The sequence below is a fragment of the Rhinolophus ferrumequinum genome, chromosome 2 (assembly GCF_004115265.2).
Source record: "Rhinolophus ferrumequinum isolate MPI-CBG mRhiFer1 chromosome 2, mRhiFer1_v1.p, whole genome shotgun sequence".
Lineage (NCBI taxonomy): Eukaryota > Metazoa > Chordata > Mammalia > Chiroptera > Rhinolophidae > Rhinolophus > Rhinolophus ferrumequinum.
The window spans coordinates 8324382-8348021 of NC_046285.1; the positions used below are offsets into that span (position 1 = coordinate 8324382).

At 39.0% G+C, this 23640-nt stretch overlaps 1 protein-coding gene across 3 annotated transcripts in view; it reads right to left on the reverse strand.

The window, feature by feature from the left end:
• CP (ceruloplasmin) overlaps positions 1-23640 on the reverse strand; it is a 61697-nt gene that overhangs the window by 14806 nt on the left and 23251 nt on the right. For all 3 annotated transcript variants that reach the window (XM_033125279.1, XM_033125290.1, XM_033125300.1), the window contains exons 10-18: positions 13227-13377; positions 11220-11432; positions 9934-10141; positions 7796-7935; positions 6446-6574; positions 3871-3977; positions 2050-2269; positions 1531-1670; positions 264-426 (exon numbers count right to left, since the gene is read on the reverse strand). In XM_033125279.1, the coding sequence (XP_032981170.1) occupies positions 264-426; positions 1531-1670; positions 2050-2269; positions 3871-3977; positions 6446-6574; positions 7796-7935; positions 9934-10141; positions 11220-11432; positions 13227-13377 (1471 nt within the window). The remainder of the gene's footprint in view (positions 1-263; positions 427-1530; positions 1671-2049; positions 2270-3870; positions 3978-6445; positions 6575-7795; positions 7936-9933; positions 10142-11219; positions 11433-13226; positions 13378-23640) is intronic.

The window sequence follows — 23640 nt, forward strand, 5'->3', positions numbered from 1 at the left end:
TAAGTATAATTACACCACATCAAATTGGTGTCAATTTGTGCTAGCTTTGAGAGTACTGGTGCTGTTTTCAGAACCAACTGTCGGAAAAATCAGCATCCCACACCATTTAGCAGGAAAGAAAAAATTCCTGTTCAGAGGTAGAGAAGGAAGAAAGGGTAGCAAATTCACAAATGCTTCACATTGGGGAAAGGACTTCGGCAAAGTAGTACATCTTAATTATCTTCATGATACATGACTTTTGGAATCAATAACATGATACTCACCTTCATTTGGCAGAACGGTGTAAGTGGTTTCCATTCCAGCATGAATATGGTCTGTCACGTGACAGTGGAGTAACCAGATCCCAGGTGTCCTTGGAAACATTTCTAGGGTTTGGTATGTCCCAGGGAAAATGTCAAAGACATCAGAACTGTAAATGCCCCTGTGCTTAATTAGAAAAATGACAAATATTGTATAATGTTACTTATATGTGAGAATTCATTCAAATAATCTCTCATTGCCCAGCTCAGGGATATTAGAAACATGGATAGATCTGTTTAAAAAATGAGACCCTGCCTACATCTACATTTAATACAAACAGTGAGATATGCGGTCCTCGTATTCCTGCTAAACCCTCAGCACCGTGGGCCATCAGGTGAGTGTGAAGGAAAGAGGTGATGACATTGAACCCATCCATCAGCACTGCCTGTTACCTCTTACACTTTCGACTCTGGTTTGCCTCTTCATCAGAGCATTTGTGTTAAACAAGGGAACTGAGCTGGGGCCCCATTTCCCCTAATCTCACTGTTGCTCTACCTATCCTAGATTAACTTGTCTGGGGCAGATAGGATAAGGAGGGGAGCAGAAAATGACACCAATGAGAAAGCCAAAACTAGAGGTAGTCCAGGTGGAACTAGATGCAAAGTCCTTGGCGTGTATTTCCGTAGGGATAGAATTAAAAGTCCAGTAACAATGGAATATCTATATAAATCAAAATACAGATAATAAAATAGCCTTTCTGCAGTGTGCTTTTTGGTGGCTTCTGAATTTTCCACATTAACTCAAAGGTAAGAAAAAAGCATTTCCAAAAGGGTTGTTGATTCCTGCTGAAACAAGTACTGGGTGAGAAGCAGAAGTAGGATTGAGATCTAGGGACCAATGAGTCACACAGCAATAGACATGATCTTGTTCATTTCAGGTCATTTAAGATCTGGAGCTTAGAACAAAGGATATAATAAAGCTTTGTCTGCTCTGACCTATCACGTGAGCGTCCGTGCTCACTCTGCTAACAATTCCTTTCACATGCCTTGTCCCAGAACATGTGAGCAGAACTCCATGAAAATCCAATACAACTGCAAATCCCAGGAAGAGCCCCAGATTTAACAAAGGTTGGTAATGGCAATTGAAATTGCTATGTGCCACATTCTTAGAAAAGAATTTAGTTGTCTCTTGAAACTTTGAGCTTTTTGTAAGTCTCTCTGAGGAAATACTTTCATTTGTATCAAGACAGTTTCAAACAGAGCAAGAACAATGCCCGTGAACGACTCTTACCTTGTATTGGAAGCTGTGGCCGTGGAAGTGGACGGAGTGCAAGTCTATCTCATTGCCCATTCCCATCAGATACCAGTTGACTTCATCTCCCACGTGCATTGTGAGGCCTTGAAGGTTCCCAAACATCCTTCCGTTAATAGCTGGGGAAAGCATAGGGTTTTCATATTACCTTTCGGGATACTTTGCACTAAGAGCTATTTCACATAAAATATGATTGTTAGATTAATGAAATGGGTACTTTAAGGTCACATGTCCCACAGCTGTTGTAGTAACTTAGCACCAAAAGCCTTCCTCCTAAGTTTCAGTTTATTTAAAAGGGAATGAGATTTTGGAATTGGGAGAGAAGTTAGTGGACGATTTTGAATATAGTCCCCTTTTTGCTTGGAACAGAATTCTACCTCATGTACAAAGTGAGGCAGAAGCAGTTTATTGTAAAATGAAACAAGTGGATAGTCTTCAAAGTAATTTTATTTGAAAGAAGAAAAGGGAAAAAACCGGTTTTAGAATAATGTATCGTACCGTGCATTTTATTGCTTTCTATGAATTCATCATCGTCTTTCTTTACTTTCTCAGGGTGCTCAGAGTATGTTTGGATATTGTCATCTAAGTACCAAGATTCATTCTCATCAAAAACAAAAAACAGAAGGAAAAATTCCAGTTTCTTTATGGGATTCACTACTTTCACGTAATTTTGTCTCCGACAAACAATCAGTGGGCCAATTAATCCACTGTAGAGATCCTGAAAAAAAGCAAAACCTTCAGTCATCCTTGTGAGACAGGTCAGGATTTCAGAGAGCTGGGACCTGATTGCCCACGACCTCAGGAACTGGAGCAGGGCTGATTTAGGTAGCAGACTTTGCCCAAGGTAGTGCTCTCAAGTCAGTCACTTGCCACGTGAAGTTGTCAAATGGGAGCAGTGGTGAGTTGCAGGCAGGTTGTATGGATGATGCTGAAGTAACAAATGTGTGCAAAGACCAAATGAGCAGCAACGTAAAAGAACCCCAAAGGAACAGTGCTGGTTGGCCTATCTCATAAGCCAAGCACATGCCAGTCACTAACAATCCAGAGATTCATCAGACAAAGCCTCTGCCCTCCAGGAACTCAGTCTAGTGGGGGAAATAGAGGAATAGAAGATATGAACCACTTGATGCGGTAGAGGAACCCACAGGGCTAATGAACACAGAGGAAGACGGCCGCAACTGACTACAGGAACACTTACAGGAAGTTTGATTTGGCTGAGTAGTGGCAGATTAGTTCTTGAGGGCCTTTGAGTTGTATCATGTTCAGGAATTTTAGGTTTTGTCTTGTGGGTCGTAGGTAGCCATTGAAAAATTGAACAAGGAATGACAGCATATTTGCATTTTAGACCAATCATCCTGCTGGTGAAGGGAAAGAAGGCTTGGAAGGGGAAGAGTCTGGAGATTGGGAGGCCATTGAGGTAGTTGAGGCAAATTATAAGGACCTGATCAATGGAGATGGAGAAGAGGAACAGACGGAGCTCTATGCGGGTGGTGAATTGCCCGGGTGAGCTAGGGGGAAGCATTAGATACTTCATATCCAGGGTTAGAGCTTGAACAACTGAGTAGATTTGTGCTTGTGGTGCTATTTATCGCAATAGGAAATACAGGAGGAAGTGGAGGAAGATCTCAACTTCCATTTTAGAGTTGCTGAATTTCTAGTGCCTGTGGAACATGGCTGATGGAGATGTTCAGTTGGCAAGTGCACAGACAAGTCTGGAACTCAGGACTGAGATTTGGACCAGAGATTTAATTCTACAAAAGAATTTTGGGACATAAGGTATAAAAATGTCAAATCACTATATTATACACCTGAAACGAATATAACTAATATAATATTGTATACCAACTCTACTTAAATAAACAAATAAATAAATATAAAAAGAATTGTACATGTTGTGATTTGTAGTTGAGTGTTTTGTTGGCTTTGAAATATTTAATCAAACAGCAATGTGTCAGTTGTGCTGTGGTTGACTGGTGAGGTCAGCATTTTCATTATGTAATAATAGAGCTCTAAAATCATGTTCCTCAGTTCTTTGAGTTTAATGTATTTTCAGATCAAAAGGGAAATAAAATACTGTATTGATTGTTTAATTCTGTGCTATCCATAATCAGCAGTCATAGAGTTAATACAGTTATAATTGTATCCTTAAAAACAAAGAACCCACCCCCCAAAAAATGAAACCAAAGTGAATTGCAGAGCAGCTTTCTTTCCTGGGATTTGACCATAGAATTGAACCACAGGAAAACTATAACCTCATCTTCCTTCAATTGTGTGTCCATTTTGGGAATTTTTACAAAACACAAATGATTTAAAATTTACCTTAACTCGATCCACAGTTGAATAATAAGCCCATGGAATACAAGCAGAATCCTCTGTTCCACCTCCAGATCTGTCTGGAATTTTCCATTTGTAAGTGCGAGTTTCACCTAAATTAATCAAGTGTTGATGTGTCTGATTATAGTTGGTATATATTTGATACACACACACACACACACACACACACACACACACACACACACTAACTCTCGATAACCAATGACCCAGAAACTGGAAATGTCACAGTAATTAGTTTCAAAAAGCAGTGGTACTCAAAACTGTTTTCAGGAATTTCGTTTTAAGACAAATAGTAAGACACTTTTATATCTTCTTTATCAGTTATGAGTTAACTAGCCATGAGAGATGCAATACCACAAAAGCCAGGAGGTGGTAATTCCAACATCACAATTTAAAGAAACTTTGCAACAGGTCTTTTCTTAGCTTGAAGTATATTTCTCTAATATACTTTTTTTCTTTTCAACTGTCAAGTGATTTACTCCCAGTGTTAGGGCCTTCCCTGTGTCTGTGTATCTGCACTATGTGTAATTCTCTCAGCTTCACTGTGGACTCTTAATTCTCCTTTTTCACCATTGTCCTCAGTGATTTTATGATTCCTGGCGGAGAGCCATTAGACCTCGACCTCCTGGGCCCCTGACCTGTCACAATAACCCCCTCTCCAGGCTGTCTCCTTCTGTCACCACGACTCTGTCACATACCGGCCCACACCCTGACCTTGACACTTCGAAGATGGCTAGTTGTTCCACCCCCCTGTCTGGCAAAGGCCTTTACTCTCTGCCATTTGCCTGGGTTCCTCCCCAGCCTGATCTCTGCTTCCAGTCACCTCAGGGCTTGTCTGTCAGCCATGGCCACTTGCTGCCCACTCCATTTAGGTAGATCTCATTACATATCCATGCTGTCAGACTTTCATTAGCTGAGTCTGACAGACCTCTATTAGAGTATCAGGCAGAACAGAGTCTCGAGGAATGTGGTGGACTTTTCTTTTCCCTCAAGATTCCATCTCACCCACCCCTATGTCTTCACCCTTTTCTAAGCAGAACTTTACTGAGAATTATGCACAGATTTACCAACTGAACATATTGTCTCCTCATCTATACTCTTATTTTCATAAGCTGAAAAATGACATTTCCTTCTGGCCTCCATTCCCCACGCCAACCTGCTCTGTCACTACAGGGCTCAAGACCCCAAACCTTGGCCCAGTCTTCACTCCTCCTCCTTCCCTAATTCCCTAATGACCAATCTTTCTGCAGGTCCTTTTAGCACCGCCTTTAAAATAGACCCAGAATGTGACAAGTCACTACTTCAGCTGCTTCTACCCCGGTCCCAGTCTCACTATTATTTTCCCCAGGTTGTTGCAGTAATCCCCTAAGCGAGCCTTGACTCTTCCCTCGTGCCCACAGGCACTTATCCACACACCAGCCACCACAGTCCTTTAAAAAGATTCAGTGGAGTATCACTCTCCAGCTGCGACCCTCACGGGGAGTTTAGAATAAAATCTAAGGTCCTAACCATGGCCTCTGAGGCCCCGTCCCTCCTACGGCACCGGCCCCCTGCCCTCCCTGCCTCTCTCTCTTCACATTCTTTCTCCTCTTTGCTCTGCTGTGGCCTTTGGCCACCTTGCTGTTTCTCAAACACACACATCAAGTCCGCTCGAATCTCACACCTAGAATGTTCTTCCTCCACAATGTCTGGTGGCTCATTCTCATCATTTAGGTGTCTTCACAGGTGACATCTCAAAGAAGCCCTCCTGACCACCCTACCTAAAATAGCACCATTGTTGCCTATTGTCTCTCATCTACCTTCATTTTTATAGCACTTTTTATAACATATATATGTTATAACTTACATATGTAAGTTATAAGGAGACCATATATATATGTGCGTCCTTTTGGAGAATATGCGGGTCCTGAAGGCAGGGCTTTTCATTTCTATTCCCCTAAATTGACAAGAGCTATTTTAAAGAGTAACTTCTTTTTTCCCACTTGATATATTTGGGAACTACTAAATTTCTGAGAAATGCTCCTTTCCTAGAAGCCAACTTTACAACTAATAGATGAAAAATACAATTTTTATTAAAGAAGGTACAACCTTGTATTTAATCTATTTCAGCTTTTACTCTGTGTTAAATATTTATTGAGTTCCCAGTACATTCCAGATATTGGACTAGATAGTGAGGATTTAAAATGTTAAGGGGCAGCCTCCACCCTTGGGGTCCTGCCTTTGGAGACCGGCGTGGAAACATGGGGCCACGTGCTGTGCAGTAAATGCTATCTGGGGAGACAGCATCCCTGCTGACAAACCTGAGTATTTGTAGATGTGCAGCCCCATTGGGGGTTTTCCTTACAGTCCTCCTGTGGATTTTTGGCTATGTGCTGTAGTCATACACACATGCAGACACACCTCCCTGGGTCCCCTCCTAACCAGCTCCTTCTTCACTTCCTCAGGACACTCGTTTGGAAGGAATACCTCTCAGATAACAGTTGTTTGTGGAAAAGGAGTAATGCCTATTGCAGGCCCCTGTTCCGCCCCCCACATCTCCCCACCCTCTCCCCCCCAGTACCTGGTAAAGTTGGAGTAACTGTAGAACTCTCTGTTTTCACCCCATGGGCATGTATTGAGTAGGGCCTTGTGGCCATGTTTTTAAAGATAATATTAACTTTGTCTCCAACATCTGCATGAAGTTGTGGACCTGGCAACAGTAAAAAGCAAGAGTGGCTGATGCACCTGTCAGATTGGAAGTTCGAACTCAGTACTCAAAGCAAAGATTAGGTAACTCAGCCTTGTAGCCGAGAGTCTGAAGGGTCCTCCCCACCCCATGGCTTCATGCTATAGTAGTACTCTTGGATTTAGACCTGTTTCCAGAGGATTCAGGATAAAAACATGAGTAATGGCTCTCTCTACAGATGGTAGTGCATCTCTTATCTAGAGTGCTATGGAGGTTTCGGCCTGAAAGTCCCCTGCAGTGTAATGGCCCAATCCTGGCGAGTCAGCTGTGACCCATTCCTGGCCAGGAGTCCTGAGGCAGCACCTGCCCTCATTTCTCAGCATTTGGACTTCCGCTCCCCACCCCCAACATGAATTGCTGGCAGTCCTGCATTGGACAGGGTGGGTGGGGCTAGCCCTCCCATTGTTCCCCTCCAACCGATCTTATGTCTCTCGTCTGGGAGAATTACTGTGACCCTGCAAGATGCCTCTGCGCTGGGTACCTCCCTCCTTGGGCTGAGGATAACCAAGCCCCAGGGGACTCTGTTAGTGTGGGAACACAGTGGGGCTGGGAGTGTCCCCTGCACTGGATGATTTTTAAGAAAATTCTCAAGACCAGTGTTGTTTGAGATCTTAGACATTCTGTCTACAAATGATTACTGAAAAACTGAAGACAACTTTTCCCCTGCTTTTTGCAAGGTGACACGTTTACCTTTTCTTATTTCCTTGTCTATATGTACATTTCTTCTTGGAGTTAATCATTTACATCTTAATTTAAAAGGTAAATAGCTGTGCTATTTTTTACTTGGAAGGGTGGGATAATGGGGAGAATTTGGTTAAGAATTTCATTAGCAATTTCACCAAAACTAAAGGCATCAGTTTGACAAATACCAAATATATACAATTTTATGAGTATTTCTGACAGAAATAAGTAATATTTTATTATGCTATATTCTTTAGTAGCTATAGACTTCTCATTTTGTTGAATAACTATTATTTTTATTTTTTGAAGATCTAATGTGCTTTATTAAATGATTCATGAACCGAGCAGCGTCCCATCTGGCAACTAGAACTCTCCTATTCTTTATTTTTATTGGAATATCTTTGATAAATGAACCAAGAAAATTAAGCCCATAAGCGTGGACCTTCACTGCACATGGAAGCACGTCCCTGACACACACCATATGAAATGGAGCTGCTAGAGTACCTAGAACTCCCAGATGTTTCTCTTCGGCTTTTCTCACCACTGGAACTCGGAACGTGTTATCAGTATATTGCCGATACACAGCTTTCTTGTACTTTGAGCCTATGTAAAATTCTTCCTTATCTAAAAATGCATTGGAAACACTTAAAAAAAAATACACACAACTAAGGTTAGTACTTGTCTTAATGAAAGTAGAAGGTGAGTTTTAAATTTTAAATATTGAGCAAGCATACAGTTTTTATTTAAGTAATTATGCTAGTTTTTAATATCACTCTCCCCAGCAAGAAAGAATGACTTTGAAAATAGACCGGTGTGGTAGAAAGTGTACCTAGCTAGACGTGGGGCCATTTGAGTCCTGGCCCTGACTCTGCCACCAGCTGAAATGACCCTCAGCTAGTCATTGCCTATTGGAGCCTCTGTTTCTTCACCCCTAAAATAAGGTATTCTATGAGATCATCGCTAAGGTTTTTTGTATAGGCACTAAAATTTTGTGGGTCCAGATTTTACCAATAAAGTGTTCTTTGGTTACTGCGATGTTTCTGATCTATAGGAACTGAAATGGCCATGTTTTTCTAAATGTTCCCTTTACCTAGAGTTTGTATTGACTCCTAACGCTGCTGGAGCCTTTTGACTATTTTACCCCAATCACTGAAATAACCTCTTACTCCTTTACACCGCAAACCATACTCACCATCACAGTCAAACTAGCCAGCTAACCATTGCTTAGCTACAAGTTGCCAGTCATGCTGTGCACCCCAGATTGAAACACATGTCCACCCCAATCTCTCTAATCACATCCTCAGAGGGTCAGTGCAGGACGTGTGAGATGACATGTCAGGGAAAGTGCTTGGAAAAGTACAAAAGGTTGAAGCTCCAATCACTGTCCTTAACTTACATTTATTCACACTGAACTTCTTTTTACATTTTCATAATGCACTGGCTATTGGTAGTTTTGAAGGCAGAGACCATATCTGCTATACTGCCCTTAAGAATTTAATATATTCTTCCCATACATAATAATTTTAAGAATTGGAAATAACTGATTAGTAGACTGTAAGAGACTGTTAGCATGTAAGAGACTGTTAGCATGAGAACTGCTATCTTCAGGTCAGGGTTAACAGCCCCTAGCCTGAAACAACATAATTATAAAATTCCAGGATGTGGGCAGTTGCAGCATGGCGACTAGAAGTCCTGTAGCTTATCTTATACTCCTGGTCTCCTTGTCCTGCAGTAAATCTTATACTCTTTGAAGCTATGCAAGTCCTGTAGCTTATCTTATACTCCTGGTCTCCTTGTCCTGTAGTAAATCTTATACTCTTTGAAACTATGTAAGTCCTGTAAGTTTATCTTGTACTCTCAGAAGCTATGGAAGGCCTTGAAAATGCTATATAACCCCTTGGCTTTAAGTGTTTGGGGTCCTTGTTAAAAACCCGCTGCGTCGGGCAGAGACGGGGACCCCAGCCGGCTGGTAATAAACCTCGCTGTGTGACTTGCATTATTGTGCGGGTTCTCTGTCTGTCTGAGGGGGACAATTCCGGATCTTAACAAGACTAATAATTAAATATTTGGAGGAAAGATAAGATAAACAGCACATACGAAGGTGCCAAAAAATGTATACATTTTAAGAGATGTTATCTATGTATTACTTTTCGAAGTTGAATTGAGTTACAGTATGTAGTATGATGTTCGCTCAAAAGATGGCATTAATCAAATGAATTCTAGAGTCATTCATTGTATTGCAATTTTAATACAGTTTTTTCCTTTCTTAAAATGTGTATACATTTTTTGGCACCCTCTGTAGTTGGCAAGGAAAATAATATTTTAGCTCTGAATTTAGGCATTAATTTTGATTTAAGTTTGAAAATCAGTGACAAAGTAAGATCACATGAATGTGAGAAGACAGTCCAATAGAAGTGAAAGTAAGATGAATATTACGAAGAATCAAATGAGACAAATGGAAATTTTCCTGTGAGAAAATTGAGAGAAGCAGAAATTCAGGAGGAAGGATTTCTAGGTAGTGTTTTGTGCTTATTGTTTGATGCAACTGTTTGTTTTACTACAATTAGCATAAATCTTACTTCTCTGAAAGAGAAACTAAAAAAAAAAAAAAAAAAGAGTGAAATCAGAGTCTAGAGAATTACTTAAGCTCTTGTAAATGATGCAGCTCCTTTTCCCACTTCCTACTTGGGGAATAATCCCATTCCACCTCCACTGCTGCGATGTAGTAGGTCCTCTCTCCCAGGTATAAGGTTGGATTCTCGGGCAGCTGCCTGCATTTGTTCACAGTATATTTTTGCTTCATGCCTCCTGTGTAGTGATCAGTTGTGAGGCACTCAACATCAAAAGTCCCTGGAAAGGTAAATAAGAAAGCATGTCACTCCTTTGCTCACTGCCTGCTGTGGCTCCTCGCCTCAATCAGAATCGACACCCAAGTCCTTACGGTGGCCTGGGTTAGATGATCGGGCTTTTTCCGCCTAGCCTTACTCTGCTCAAGCCACAGAGGCCTCTTTGCTATTCTTAGGACGGGTCCAGGGTGTGTCTGCCTCAGGGCCTCTGCATACATGTGCTGTTTCCTCCGCTTGGAACACTTCTGTCCAAAACATCCACAGGCTCTTGCACTCATTCAAGCCTCTCCTTAATTGTCACCTCCTTAGAGAATCTTTACTCAACTCCCCCCATAAGTCACCAGCCCCTTCTTCTGCCCAATTTTTCTTCGTAGTACTTACAATCATTTGATACTTGCTTGTTGTCTGTTCTCCTGCATTAGAATTTCATCTCCATGAGAGCAGACACTTGATTACTCTTTTGTTTACTGTTGTATTTACAGTTGTCTAATGAATGAAGGACTAGGTGACACTGGAACTGTCTTACGTTTTAGTGGCACATAATGAACCAAATAAAGCCTGAAGTAAGTCAGCATATCTTCACATTTTGGTTAAAATTCTTTCTTTTTTTGTTTTAGTTTGTCTTTCAGAGCCAGGCCTGTAGGTTTCTCTGAATTTGCATGGCTATAGTTCTAGTATAGGACATCGAGTTGTAAATACCTGACAAGCCAACACTAACTACATCTAGGCTACAGAGACGTGATGAGAAGTTTAGATGCAGAGCCTTTGTGGGAGCCATCCCCTTTCTAGTCTGGTTTGCCAGCTCTCTAAAAGGGCCATAATATAAAAGGAGACTGTCTTGAGGATTCTGCTTTGTGGAAATGGGAGGAATCAGTCCACTCTTTTGTCACTCTCTTCCCTCCCACCAACAAACAGAAAATGACCTATCTGTCATGTAGTGGCCCTGACTTGCTCTCCCAAGGGAAAGAAGCGTACTTGAGAGGCTTGGGGAAGGGATGAGCTTATCATCCAACACAAGATTTTAAACCAAAACCTCAGGAATTGACCCAATAGAGACTTTTCTTGACTTTAAAGAAATATACCTTCAGTGTCAGGCTGCATGGAGAGAGTAAGACTTGTTTGAGGAAAGAGGTTTGCTGTGTCTCTCCTTTCTCCTCTTGACATATATGTATTTCCTGAAAAATAAATCCCGTGTACATCGGCCTCATTTCCAACACTGAATAAGTACCACACGACCAAATCTCCTTGGCACATGTTGAGACCAGGCTGATTCCCGTACATAAATCCATTCATGGCTGTAGAAAGGTGGGAAACAACATTTTGAAAGTAGTTTACCTTATCCCTACTACCTGACAACCTCCCACACTCTCCAGAGCCAACTTTGTTTATTTAATTTTAAAAGACCCATCCAGGCCTGTCTACCCCTTTATGTGTCAGGATTGGCTCTGCAACTCATTGCTGTCCCCAGCCATTCCAGAGCCAAAACCAGCAGAGCTGAGGCAGGGTTTTGGAAGTTCTGTGCCCAGGGGAATATCTCTGTCCTTCCCAGCTACCCACTTCTCAGTTCTCTCACAGGTCATGTTTGTGAATACCCAAATGTGTGAGTAATAACAGCTTTTCCTGGGCACCATAGACTGGGAATAGATTTGTGGTTCCAAATGGAAAATTCTCTGATTCATCATGAATAACAAGGCAAAGTATTGGCAGGAACTTTTCTTATTTCCAATAGGTAATATATCTTTGACTCCTCCAAAATTTTTAAAATGAGAAATAAAAAGGAATATTTTAAACATTGTGGGTAATGTGACTAGTATCGATCCAACTTAAAAACAAAAAAAGGTCTGTAACACAAGTTCATGTTTTTGTTCTTGCTACAGTGATTATGACATGAGGTCCGTTAGTGCTCTGGCTGTTTTGAACAATTAGCTCACTGTCTCTGAACCCTAACTGTACTTTAGAATTACACTGGGAGCTAAAAATAAATCTGAGGCTAGGTTTCAATTAAATAAAAATCTCTGGAGATTGTCCTGGGCATTTAAAAAATAGTTTTAATAGTTTTTAAAAGCTCCCAGGTGAGTCTACTGTGTAGTCAAGGGTGAGAATCTTAAGTCCACTGAGATCAGAGTCCACATCTTTCTTCAGATTAAATAACAAAATGAGCCTGTCATTATTAAACTACAGATGAAAAAAGTATCTAATCCAGTAGTTCTCAAACTAATAGTTCTCTAAACTCCAGAATCACCTGGAGGGTTTGTTAAACATAGATTGCTGGCCCCACACCCAAAGTTTCTGATTCAATAGGTCAGGGCTGGGGCCCCAGAATTTGCATGTCTAATAAGCCCTAGGTGATGCTGAGGCTGCTGAGCCAGGGACCACATTTTAAGGACCTTGCATTTAATTGACATATTTTGTATGTTTCACCCTGTGTCACGCAGGAACTGAGCTCCTGCTCCCCGCACAAGAAAGCAGGATATGGTGAGGCCAAAAAGGAACACCAACAGAGCCATGGATAGGGGGTTCATACCACTATATTCTCGATGACGGCTGGTCGAGACACAAAAGCAAACATCTGCCAGTACCCCAACAAGGGGTCTTCCTGCACCCCAATCTCGCTGGCGGCCGAGGGGAGACACAGGAAGCAGGATCAACACAATTCACAATCCACAATCCGCTTGCCAACCCCACTTGTTAGCCGCAATCCTCCATCCGCTTCTCTGCCAACCAACCAACCCCCTAGCACAGCCATGACAGTTATATTAGTGGCTAATGGCTCACTGGTTACAGCTGATGGCCATCTGATCACAGCTGATGGCCATCTACTAACCGAGCCGGCACCTTTCCATGTGAGGTCGAGAGCCTGGAAACTGCTCTCTGGGACTCTGTTCCCACACCCTGGATTAAGTGAAATGAGGAGTCATTGGCTGATAACCTGAAATTATCAGTGATATTACCCTCAAAGCACTATTGTATTTAACCATTTATTAAAATTTGATCAATGAGCAAAGCTACTGGAATTTTGAAATAATTCAAAGCATTCCATGTGCACTACTGAACTAACTTGGTAAAGTGGCAGATGATGCAGTACTCACAGTGCATTTTATTAGATTCCTGAAAGTCTTCATCTTCCTTATCTACCCGATCAGGTGCAGTTGTAAACATTTTAATATTATCATCCAGGAGTAAACTCTCATTCTCATCAAACACTGTGGGGAACAAATAGAACTCTTTGTCTACATCTTTCTGCAAATCAAAACAAGAACAACGAGGTGAAGCAGGAGAAGTAAAGCGGAACGACTTCCTTGCACACAATACTATTTGTGCACAAACACACTAAAGGAAAGATAAAACAGAAGTTTCCATTTCTCTTCTTAAATTGGGGCTCACAGTATACTCCAGCTGACCACCATACTTTTCATTATATCTGTGTAGTGGATTTTTGGTTCAACATGATACTCTAAGCCTCTCACTGCATCTAAAAGTTCTGACTCTCCTCTCCATACCTTCCTGCTAGCTCTGCCAATATTAATTGAACACACCAAAAACAATTGTTAAAATGGGGGGGATATACACCTGTGCTAGAAATCAGGGCAAGTGACATTCACACTTCTGAAAACATGGAATTTCTATAAAGCAGAGCAGATGGAAACAGAGCAAGGAATCACCTTAAGGAAAGAAATAGCCTGCAAGTGAATTGAAACAGGAAGTCAAACAGCCTCCAGCCATCCCCACAAACACTCTAGCTCCCCTTCCCCATCGCTGGTGAAAAATAAGGAAGTAACAATGCTTTCCGGTCTACGAAATGATTCAGTAGTTCAGAAGACCTGCAGTCTAAGCAATCAAAGCATATGAGCCTCTGAGAACAAGTTACTCCCTCAGAGAAGATAAAATTTTACAGATTATTGCACATCTTCTTTGTTGGGTTATTTTTTCAGATCAAAAGCATGATTATCAAATTTAAAAAATCAAATTAAAGCAGAGACCTGAAGGTTAGATTCTGCAAAAAGCTGAATCAATAATGGTGATGATCTTAAGAAAGCTCCGGTAAATCAGGAGAAGATTCAAAGATAGAAAATAGACACATAGCAGAGAGGAGTTATAAAAGGGGGAGACATAAGAATAATAGACAACAGTGTAACTGTTCACCACTAAATGAAAAAGACTAGAGTATTCAGATTCAAAAGTTTCACTGAAAACAAAGCAAAATTAGTAAGAGACTTATACCTAAAAATGTTCTGGTAAGATTTTTGTACTACAGAGAGAGAAAAACAAAAAGATATTCCCAGATGTGTAAGGATTCCAACAGGGGACAGCTACAATCACTTATATACTAATCCACAGAGAAAACTTCGGTGAAAGGTTAACATGTGACATTTTCTGATCAACAAAACTAAAAATTAATAATAAAAGCACAGAAGTTAAAAACTGAAAAGATCATATTTAATCTAAAAACTCTTAGAACAAAGAAGAAACAAAGATGATTTACTAAGTATTTGGTAACTAATGTCCATGAAGACACTATGCGTCCTGCATGTAACATAACTAAACATATAAACTGAGTCTGAAATGCTTTTTATTTTAAGCAAAACTAAATAAAAATAAATGTTGTAAATATCTAAATATTTTAGAAAAATAAAATTAAAAAGAAGGAAGAAATTAATAAAGACAAAAACAGAAAATAACAAATTAGAACACAAATTAAAATAGCTAAACTGAAAAATATATTTTTTGAAAAATCAATAAAATACACAAAACTGGTAAGTCTAATTTAAAAAATTGAGATAGAACCCAAATATTCCACATTAAAAATGAAAAAGAAATATAACTACATGTATGGGGGAGAAAAAGTTAAGAGCATTATGTACAGTACATGTGACCAGTTGACTTAGAAGGAGGCACCAGACGAGACCAATATCCATAGGTGAAATATAAACAGTGATTAAAACATAAATAACCACTTCTTCAAAGTCACAAAGTCGAAATAACTTTACAGGCAAGTTCTTTCAAACTTCTAAGTAGCTGATGGGTTCATATCTATTTAAACTGTTCCAAAGTATTAAAAACATAGGAATCCTCCCAATTTATTTAATGAAGATAGTATAATCATGATACAATATTTGAAAAGGCACACAAAATTACACTAGTATCACTTATAGATTAGATGAGAAATTCTAACTAAAACATTATCAAATTCAACACAGAAATATATTGAAAAACACCATGCTCAAGTAAAGCTTTTTTCCCAGAAGTGCAAGGATGGTTCAACATTAGGAAATCCTTCATGCAGTTGATCACACTTGTAGGTCAAAGGAGAAAAGAAATATGTTTTATATATCTTTTGTTATTTTATTAATAATTTCAAGAAAATTTAAAATAAATTTTTATAAAATTTAACATTCTGGCACTACTTGTTGCCTTTGCTTTCCCCCCAGATCTCTGCAAGGCTGCCTCCTTGAAATTTAGATGTCATCTCAAATTGCCTCTACCTTATCTAAACTAGGATTTCTGTTCACTATCACCTTACCCTATTTAAAAAACAAAACCAAACAAACAAACAAAAAACCACTTGTCACTTTCTGAAGTTATCTGTTTCCATTTTTATGTGTTTTTGCTTATCTGCTCTCCTCCGCTCCCCCTCACACCTCCTCCTCTTCTCCTTGCTGTACCACACACTAGAATCTAAACCTTATTAAAACAAAAAACTGACCTGTCTTATTTACCAATGAATTCTGTGCCTAGCCCAGGATGTTTTCTGAGCAGCTCAAGTGATTTTAAATAGAAAGACATTTTCACTAAACCATAAATAGAAAAAAAACGTAACAACTGAGAGCCAGTGTTATACTTAGTGGTAAAATAATACGGATGTTCTCATTAAGATTAAACACTAAATAAGGCACTATTTTACATTGTTCTGAATATTCTATCCAATCTGAAGCCACATGGCTAGTAAGTGAAAAGGCCAGGATGAGGACTTTTAATGCTTCCTGTGTTGTGACTCCTGCATTTGCAAAATGAAGATGATGAAATATGTAGAGGATAAAACTTACATTTTAAATCTCAACTCACTGAATATCAGTTCCTTCTCTGCAAAAAAATGGGAATAACAATACTTAGCCTCTTGAGAAGCTGTGAAGGCTAAATGAAGTAACATGGGTGAAAGTGAACATTAGTCTCCTTTTATTCCTTTCCAAGGTGAGCACAAGATCAAAAAATGGGATCCAGTAGCATAAAACCATTTTGTTTTTCCAGTAACATATTTAAAAATTTTAAATGATGGCATTACAATAGGCAAATAAAAATATCTAGGTATAAGCTTAACAAAAAAATATCCAAAACCTATGTAAGGGAAACTATAAAATACTCTCAAAAAACACAAAATTAGTTTTGAACAAATGGAAAGATGTACGTTTTTGTGTAGGATGATTCAACTTTATAATGATGTCCATTCTTTTTCATTTAATCTGTGTATTAGAGACAATCCCAATAAAACACTGTCAGGCTTTTCTTTTCTTTTTTCCTGGAGCCAGGTAGGTTTTTATAAGATTCATTAGAAAGAATAAGTAGCAAAAATAGCCATTAAAATGATGAAAAAGAAGTGCAATGAGGTTTACCTACAAATCATTAAAACATATTATAAAGGCTCTATCATACATAGTATCGATGCATGAATAAATAGAAAAGAATGAATTAGAATAGAAAATCAAGAAGTAGACTTACTTTTGTATGAAAATTTTAGAGTCTCATAAAGGAAACATTTAAATCAATGGGGATAAATTAGACTTTTTAATAAATAGTGTTGAGATAACAGGATAGCCATATAGAAAAAGAGAAATTTGATGCATTCCTCAACTGTATGCTAGGATAAATTCTAAATGGAACAACTATTTAAATGTGAAAAATAAAACCATACAAGTACTTGAAGATGGCATGGGTGAATTCCTTAATAACCTGGGAGATGGGCAAACTTTTTAAACTATGACTCAAAATCTATGAACAAAATAAGATGACAAAAAAATTTTTACATGGCAGATAACAACATCTGTACACAAAGTAAAAAGGCAAATGGCAACAAGAAAAAAATATTTACAACTCATATCTCAGACAAAGGGTTTCTATTCCTAACATATTAATAGCTTTTAACTAAGTGAAAAAATATAGAAAAATAAGCTAGAGATATGAACAGTAACATAAAATAATTTAAAATGGTTCTTAACCCTTTGAAAACTACTCAACTACTCATAATAAGAGAAACAAATAAAAATTACAGACATACTATTTATGTCCCATTAGATTGGTAAAAATCCCCCAATTTTTTTTTTTTATTAGTTTCAGGTGCACAAGACAAAGTAATACTTAGACGTTTATCATGTATATCCCTCACACTGTGTGAACCCCCCTCCCCCGATCCACCATCCCCCTGGCATCGCACAGAGCCATTACATTTCCACTGTCTCTATTCCTAATGCTGTACTTCGCTTCTTGTAAGTATATACATACATACATATATATATATATATATATATATATATATATATATACATATATATATATATAAAATCATAGTTGGCATTCATTATCATTCAGCTTCAGGTGCACAGCGCAGTGATCAGGCATCCACATCATCCCCGAGGTGATCTCCCAAATGGGACACGTGTCCATCGGACACCCCACAAAATCTCCACAACATTATTGATTACATTAAAATCCCCAAATTTGATAATACACTCTGTAGTAAAGCTGTGGGAATACAGATAATCTCATATCCTGTTGGGAAAACAATACAACACAATTTTATGGAAGGGAATTTGGCAGTATCTAGAAGAGTTATATGTATATTTACCTTTTGTCCCAGCAATACCACTTCTGGGAATCTATGCCAAAGGTATGCGGGCAAAAATACAAAGAGACATATGACCAAGGCTCCCCATTGTATTGTATTTGTAAGAGCAAAGACCGGAAACAACCCAAACATATGTCAAATAGTGGACTGGTTGTGTAAACTGTAGTATGTCTACACAGTGGAGTAATAGCTATTGTAAAAAGAAATGGAGTATATCTCCATATATTACTGTGGAAGGAATTACAGATTTTATTGCTAAGTGGGAAAAAAGCAAGGATATGAATACACACACACACACACACACACACTTGTTTATTTAAATGAGAAAAGAATTAGAGAAAAAAATCAATAACAGTGAAAACAGAAAATCGATAGAAAAAAATAAATGAAACTAAAAGGTGATTCTTTGAAAAGGTCAAAAGAAATAAGCTTCTAGACAGAATAAAAGGAAAAAAGAGAAGACGATTCGGTCAAGATGGTGGAGTAAGTAAACGCTGGGTTTACCTCCTCTCACAACCATATCAAAATTACAACTAAACTATAGAACAACCGTCATTGAGAATTGCCTAAAGTCTAGCTGAACCAAAGTCCTACAGCTAAAGACATACAGAAGATACCACCTCAAGACTAGTAGGAGGGGCAGAGACAGACAGGCTGTTCCCACACCCATGTATGTCCATTAAAAATTGGGAGGGATATCCCAGCTACCAAGTCTCCCCTACCTAGAAGAACAAGGGGTCCCAGCTCCAGCTTCACACCAGGCTCCCCAGCCCAGGGTCTCAGTGTTGGGGAGAGAAGTCCCTGTAACTTCTGGCTGTGAAAACCAGCAGAGATTGTGACTGAGTGAAAGGTGACTGAAATCCCAGGCCCTCCTCGTAAAGGGCCCATTCACAGACTTACTTGCTGATGGACCCACTCACTCTGAGCTCCAACACTGGGGTAGCAGCTCCCAAGGCACTGGGGACAAATAAGGAGGAACTGAATTGTCTGGCTTCAACGCAAGGGCTAGACAGGCAGCTTTTTCCTGGATGGAGGAGCTGGCACAAACCATTGTTTCTTTGTTGAGCTCTCCGCTCTCCTGGCACACAGAGGCAGGCAACTGCCATATCTGAGTTTCCATCAACCTGATAACATTATTCACCATGATTTCCTGAGACCACACCCCACCGAACTTTTGGGCCCACCCAAGCTGCTTCCAGTGACTTTTCTGTATAAACAGCATACCTTGGCTCATGCTGTGGACTTTTCTAAAAATTCCCAAAGGTTCAAAAATTCCAAACAAGAAGCATCTGACTTCAGCATGTCCCATATCTCTGACTGAGCAGCTTTAAGCTTGGCACAAGCAACAGCTGGCCTCAGTTCATAGCTTGGCCTCTTGAGGCATCTCCAAGCACAGCACAGGTGTCAACCATCTGTGGATTGCTTTATGGCTCATTCCAGGTGGCTCTGGGCAGGACACAGTCCGCAGCTGAACTTGGCCTGTGGTGGGGCCCCTCCCAGGAGGTGCCAGGGCTGGCATGCTGAGTGGCCAGATTCAGACCCATCCAAAGCATCACTGGCTGCCTCTGGGGGTGTCACATCCAAAGGGCAGCCTTGGCAAGCACCAGAACCCTGTTAAAGCAAATCTGGCTCTATAAGGTCAGCCCTTGCATAACAGTTCCTCCACTGTAGTCACAGCCAGTCCTCACAACCTATCAGCCTGAGGGTCAATCCATCCCATTGATGTGTCAACAGCAACCAAGGCTCAACTACAACACGAGGGCACAAACAGCCCACACAAAGGACATGCCTGGAGTACCCAGCTCAGGTGACCTTGAAGACTGCACACTGAACCCCACAGCACACCTGCAACATAAGGGCACTCTACTAAGACAGGGAGATACAGAAGCTCTAACTAATACATAGTAACAAACACAGGTAGGCAGCCAAAATGGGGAGACAAAGAAACATGTCCCAAATAAAAGAATAGAACAAAGCTCCAGAAAAGAACTAAAGGAAATGGAAACAAGCAATCCACCAGATGCAGAGTTCAAAACACTGGTTATAAGGGTGTTCAGTGATCTCAGGGAAAACAAAGAGCTAGGAAACATAAAAATGGAGATAGAAAACATAAAAAAGAACCAGTCAGAAATAAAGAATACAATACTGAAATGAAGTACACATGAGAGGGTATCAACAGTAGATTGGATGAAGCAAGGATCAAATCAATAATTTAGAAGATAAGGTAGCAGAAAACATCCAATCAGAACAGCAAAAAGTAAAAAGAATCCAAAAGAATGAGGATAGTTTAAGGGGCCTTTGGGACATTAAGCGTAACAACATTTGCATCATAGGGGTACCAGAAAGAGAAGAGGAAAGCAAGGAATTAAAACCTATTTGAAAAAATAATGAGAAAAAACTTTCCTAACCTAACGAAGGAAACAGACATACAAGCTCGGGAAGTGTAGAGTCCCAAACAAGATGAACTCAGGCCCACACCAAGGCACATTATAATTAAAATGTCAAAGGTTCAGGACAATGAGAGAATCTTAAAGGCAGTAAAAGAAAAGCAGTTAGTTACCCATAAGGAAGCTCACATAAGATTGTCAGCTGATTTCTCAACAGAAACTTTGCAGGCCAGAAGGGATTGGCATGAAATATTCAAAATGATGAAAAACTAGGACCTAGTTTACTCTACCCAGCAAAGCTATCATTTAGAATTGAAGGACAGATGAAGAGCTTCCCAGACAAGAAAAGACTAAAAAAGTTCATCAACACCAACCAGAATTACAAGGAATCTTAGAGGGACTTCTTTAAGATGGAGAAAAGAAAGATAAAAAATATGAATAATAAAATGGCAATAACTACATATCTATCAACAATTACTTTGCATGTAAATAGATTAAATGCTCCAATCAAAAGATGGGGGGGGCTAAATGGATGAGAAAACATGACCCTTACATATGCTGCTTATAAGAGACTCACTACAGATAAAGACACACATAGACTGAAAGTAAAGGGATGAGAAAAAGATATTTCATGAAAATGGAAATGAAAAAAAGATCTGGGATAGCAATACTTATACCACAAAAAAATAGACATTAAAACAAAAGCTGTAACAAGAGACAAAGAAGGACCCAGGAATCCCAATTTGGGGTATTTATCTGAAGAAACCCAAAATGCAACTTTGAGGGGATATGTCCATCCATATATTCATTGCAGCATTGTTTACAATGGCCAAGATGTGGAGGCAGTCTGGATGTTCAGCAATGGAAGAATGGATAAAGAGGATGTGGTACATATGTTCAATGTGGTACATATATACACCTTAGCCAGGGAAGGGAATGGGTTCTTGCCATCTGCAGCGGCATGGATGAACCTAAAGGGTATTGTGCTGAGTGGAGGGTCTGACAGAGAAAGACAGACGCAATGTGATTTTGCTTATATGTGGAATCTAAAGAATAAAATAAACAAACCAACAAAAGGGAAACACACTCATAGATCCAGAGAACATTTTGATGGTTGCCAGATGGGAGGAGGGTTGAGGGTGGTTGAAAAGGAGGAAGGGACTGAGAAGTACAAATTCATCATTACAAATTAGTCATGGGGATATAAAGTAAAGCATAGGGAATATAGTAAAAAATATGGTAATAACTATGAGTGTATACTGACAGGTGGATACTAGACTAGTCAGGGGGATCACTTCTTAAGTTTTATAAATGTCTAACCACTATGCCATTAATATAAAATAATACTGAATGTCAACTGTCATTGAAATTTAAAAAGGGGGGAAAGGGGAAGGGGAATAAGAAGTCTAAATTGTCAATATAAAACAAGTAAGTCATGGGATTGTAATGACTATAGAGAATATAGTCAATAATATTGTGATAGCATGGTATAATGTTAAATGGTTTCTGGACTCATCATGGCCTGGAGTACCCAGCTCAGGTGACCATGGTGACCACTTCTTTAGATATATAAATGTTGAATAACTATTGTGTGCAACTGAAACTAACATTATCTTGTATGTTAGCTATATTTTAACAAAAATCTTTAAAAATTTTCTAATTAAAAGAAATTAAGTTTCCCATTTTCAGAGAAAGAAAACTAATTAATTAAAATTTTAATTTCTTTTGTGTGACATCAAATAAAAAGGAAGACGAATTACTATTATCAGAAATGAAACATGGGACATCACTACTGATCCTATGTATATTAAAAGGACAATAAAGGAATACTATAAACAATTCTATGCCAATAAGTTTGATCACCTAGATAAAATGGATCAATTCCTTGAAAAATACAATTTGCCAAAACTCACACAAGAACAAATAGACAATCTGAACAGGCTTATATCTACTAGAGAAATTGAATCAATAACTAATAACCTTTTAAAACAGAAAACACCAGGCCCAGACTGATTCATTGGTGAATTCTACCAAATATTTAAGGAAGACATCATACCAATTCTCTACAATCTTTTTCAGAGGACAGAAGCAGAGAGAATAGTTCTTATCTCATTCTAAAATGCTAGACTTCCTCTAATAGCAAAATGAGACGAAGACATTACAAGAAAACTACAGACCAATATCACTAATGAACATCGATGTAAAATATCCCCCAAAATATTAGCAAATCAAATCCAATAATGTATAAAGATAATTATATGCCATGACCAAGTGGGATTTATCCCAGTTATGTAAGGCTGGTTCAACATTCCAACATCAGTTAATGTAAGCCATCAAATCAATACTTAAAGAAGAAAAAAATCACATGATCATATCAAGAGATATAAAAAAAGCATTTCGTAAAATCCAACACCCATTCATGATTAAGAACTCTCAGTAAACTAGGAGTAAAGAAGCTTCCTTAACTCAAAAACATCTACACAAAAATCTACTGCTGAGCAGCCAGTTGGTTCAGTTGGTTAGAGCCACAGTACTCGTAATACCAAGGTCCCTGGTTCGATTCCCACATGGGCCAGTGAGCTGTGCCCTCCACAACTAGATTGAAAACAACGATTTGACTGAGAGCTGATGGGTCCTGGAAAAACACACTGTTCTCCAATATTCCCGTCCCCCCCCAATAAAAAACAAACAAACAACAACAACAACAAAAGAAACAAAACTTACTGCTAACATCATATTTAATGGTGTGAAACAAAAAGTTTTCCCACTAAAACCAGGTACAAGACAAGGATGTTTGCTCCTACCACTCCTTTTCAACAGTATACTGGAAGTCCTTGTTCATGCAATAAGACAGGAAAAAAATAAAAGGCATACAGATTGGGAAGAAAGAACTATAATAAAACTGCCTGTTTACAAAAGACATTATCATCTATGTAGAAAATCCAAAGGATCAATAAAGAAACTCTTGTAACTAATAAACAATTATAGCAAGGTTGCAGGATACAAGATTAACATACAAAAGTCAACCATTCCTATATACCATCAATGAGCAGGTGGAATTTGAAATAAAAAATAATACCATTTATATTGGCATCCCCCCAAATGAAATATTAATACTTAGGTATAAATCTAACAAAATATGTTCAACATCTATATGAGAAAAACTATAACTCTGGTGAATGAAATTAAATAAGAACTGAATTAATAGGAAGATATTCCATATTCATGGGTGGGAAGACTCAATACTGTCAAGTTGCCAATTCTTCCCAACCTGATCTA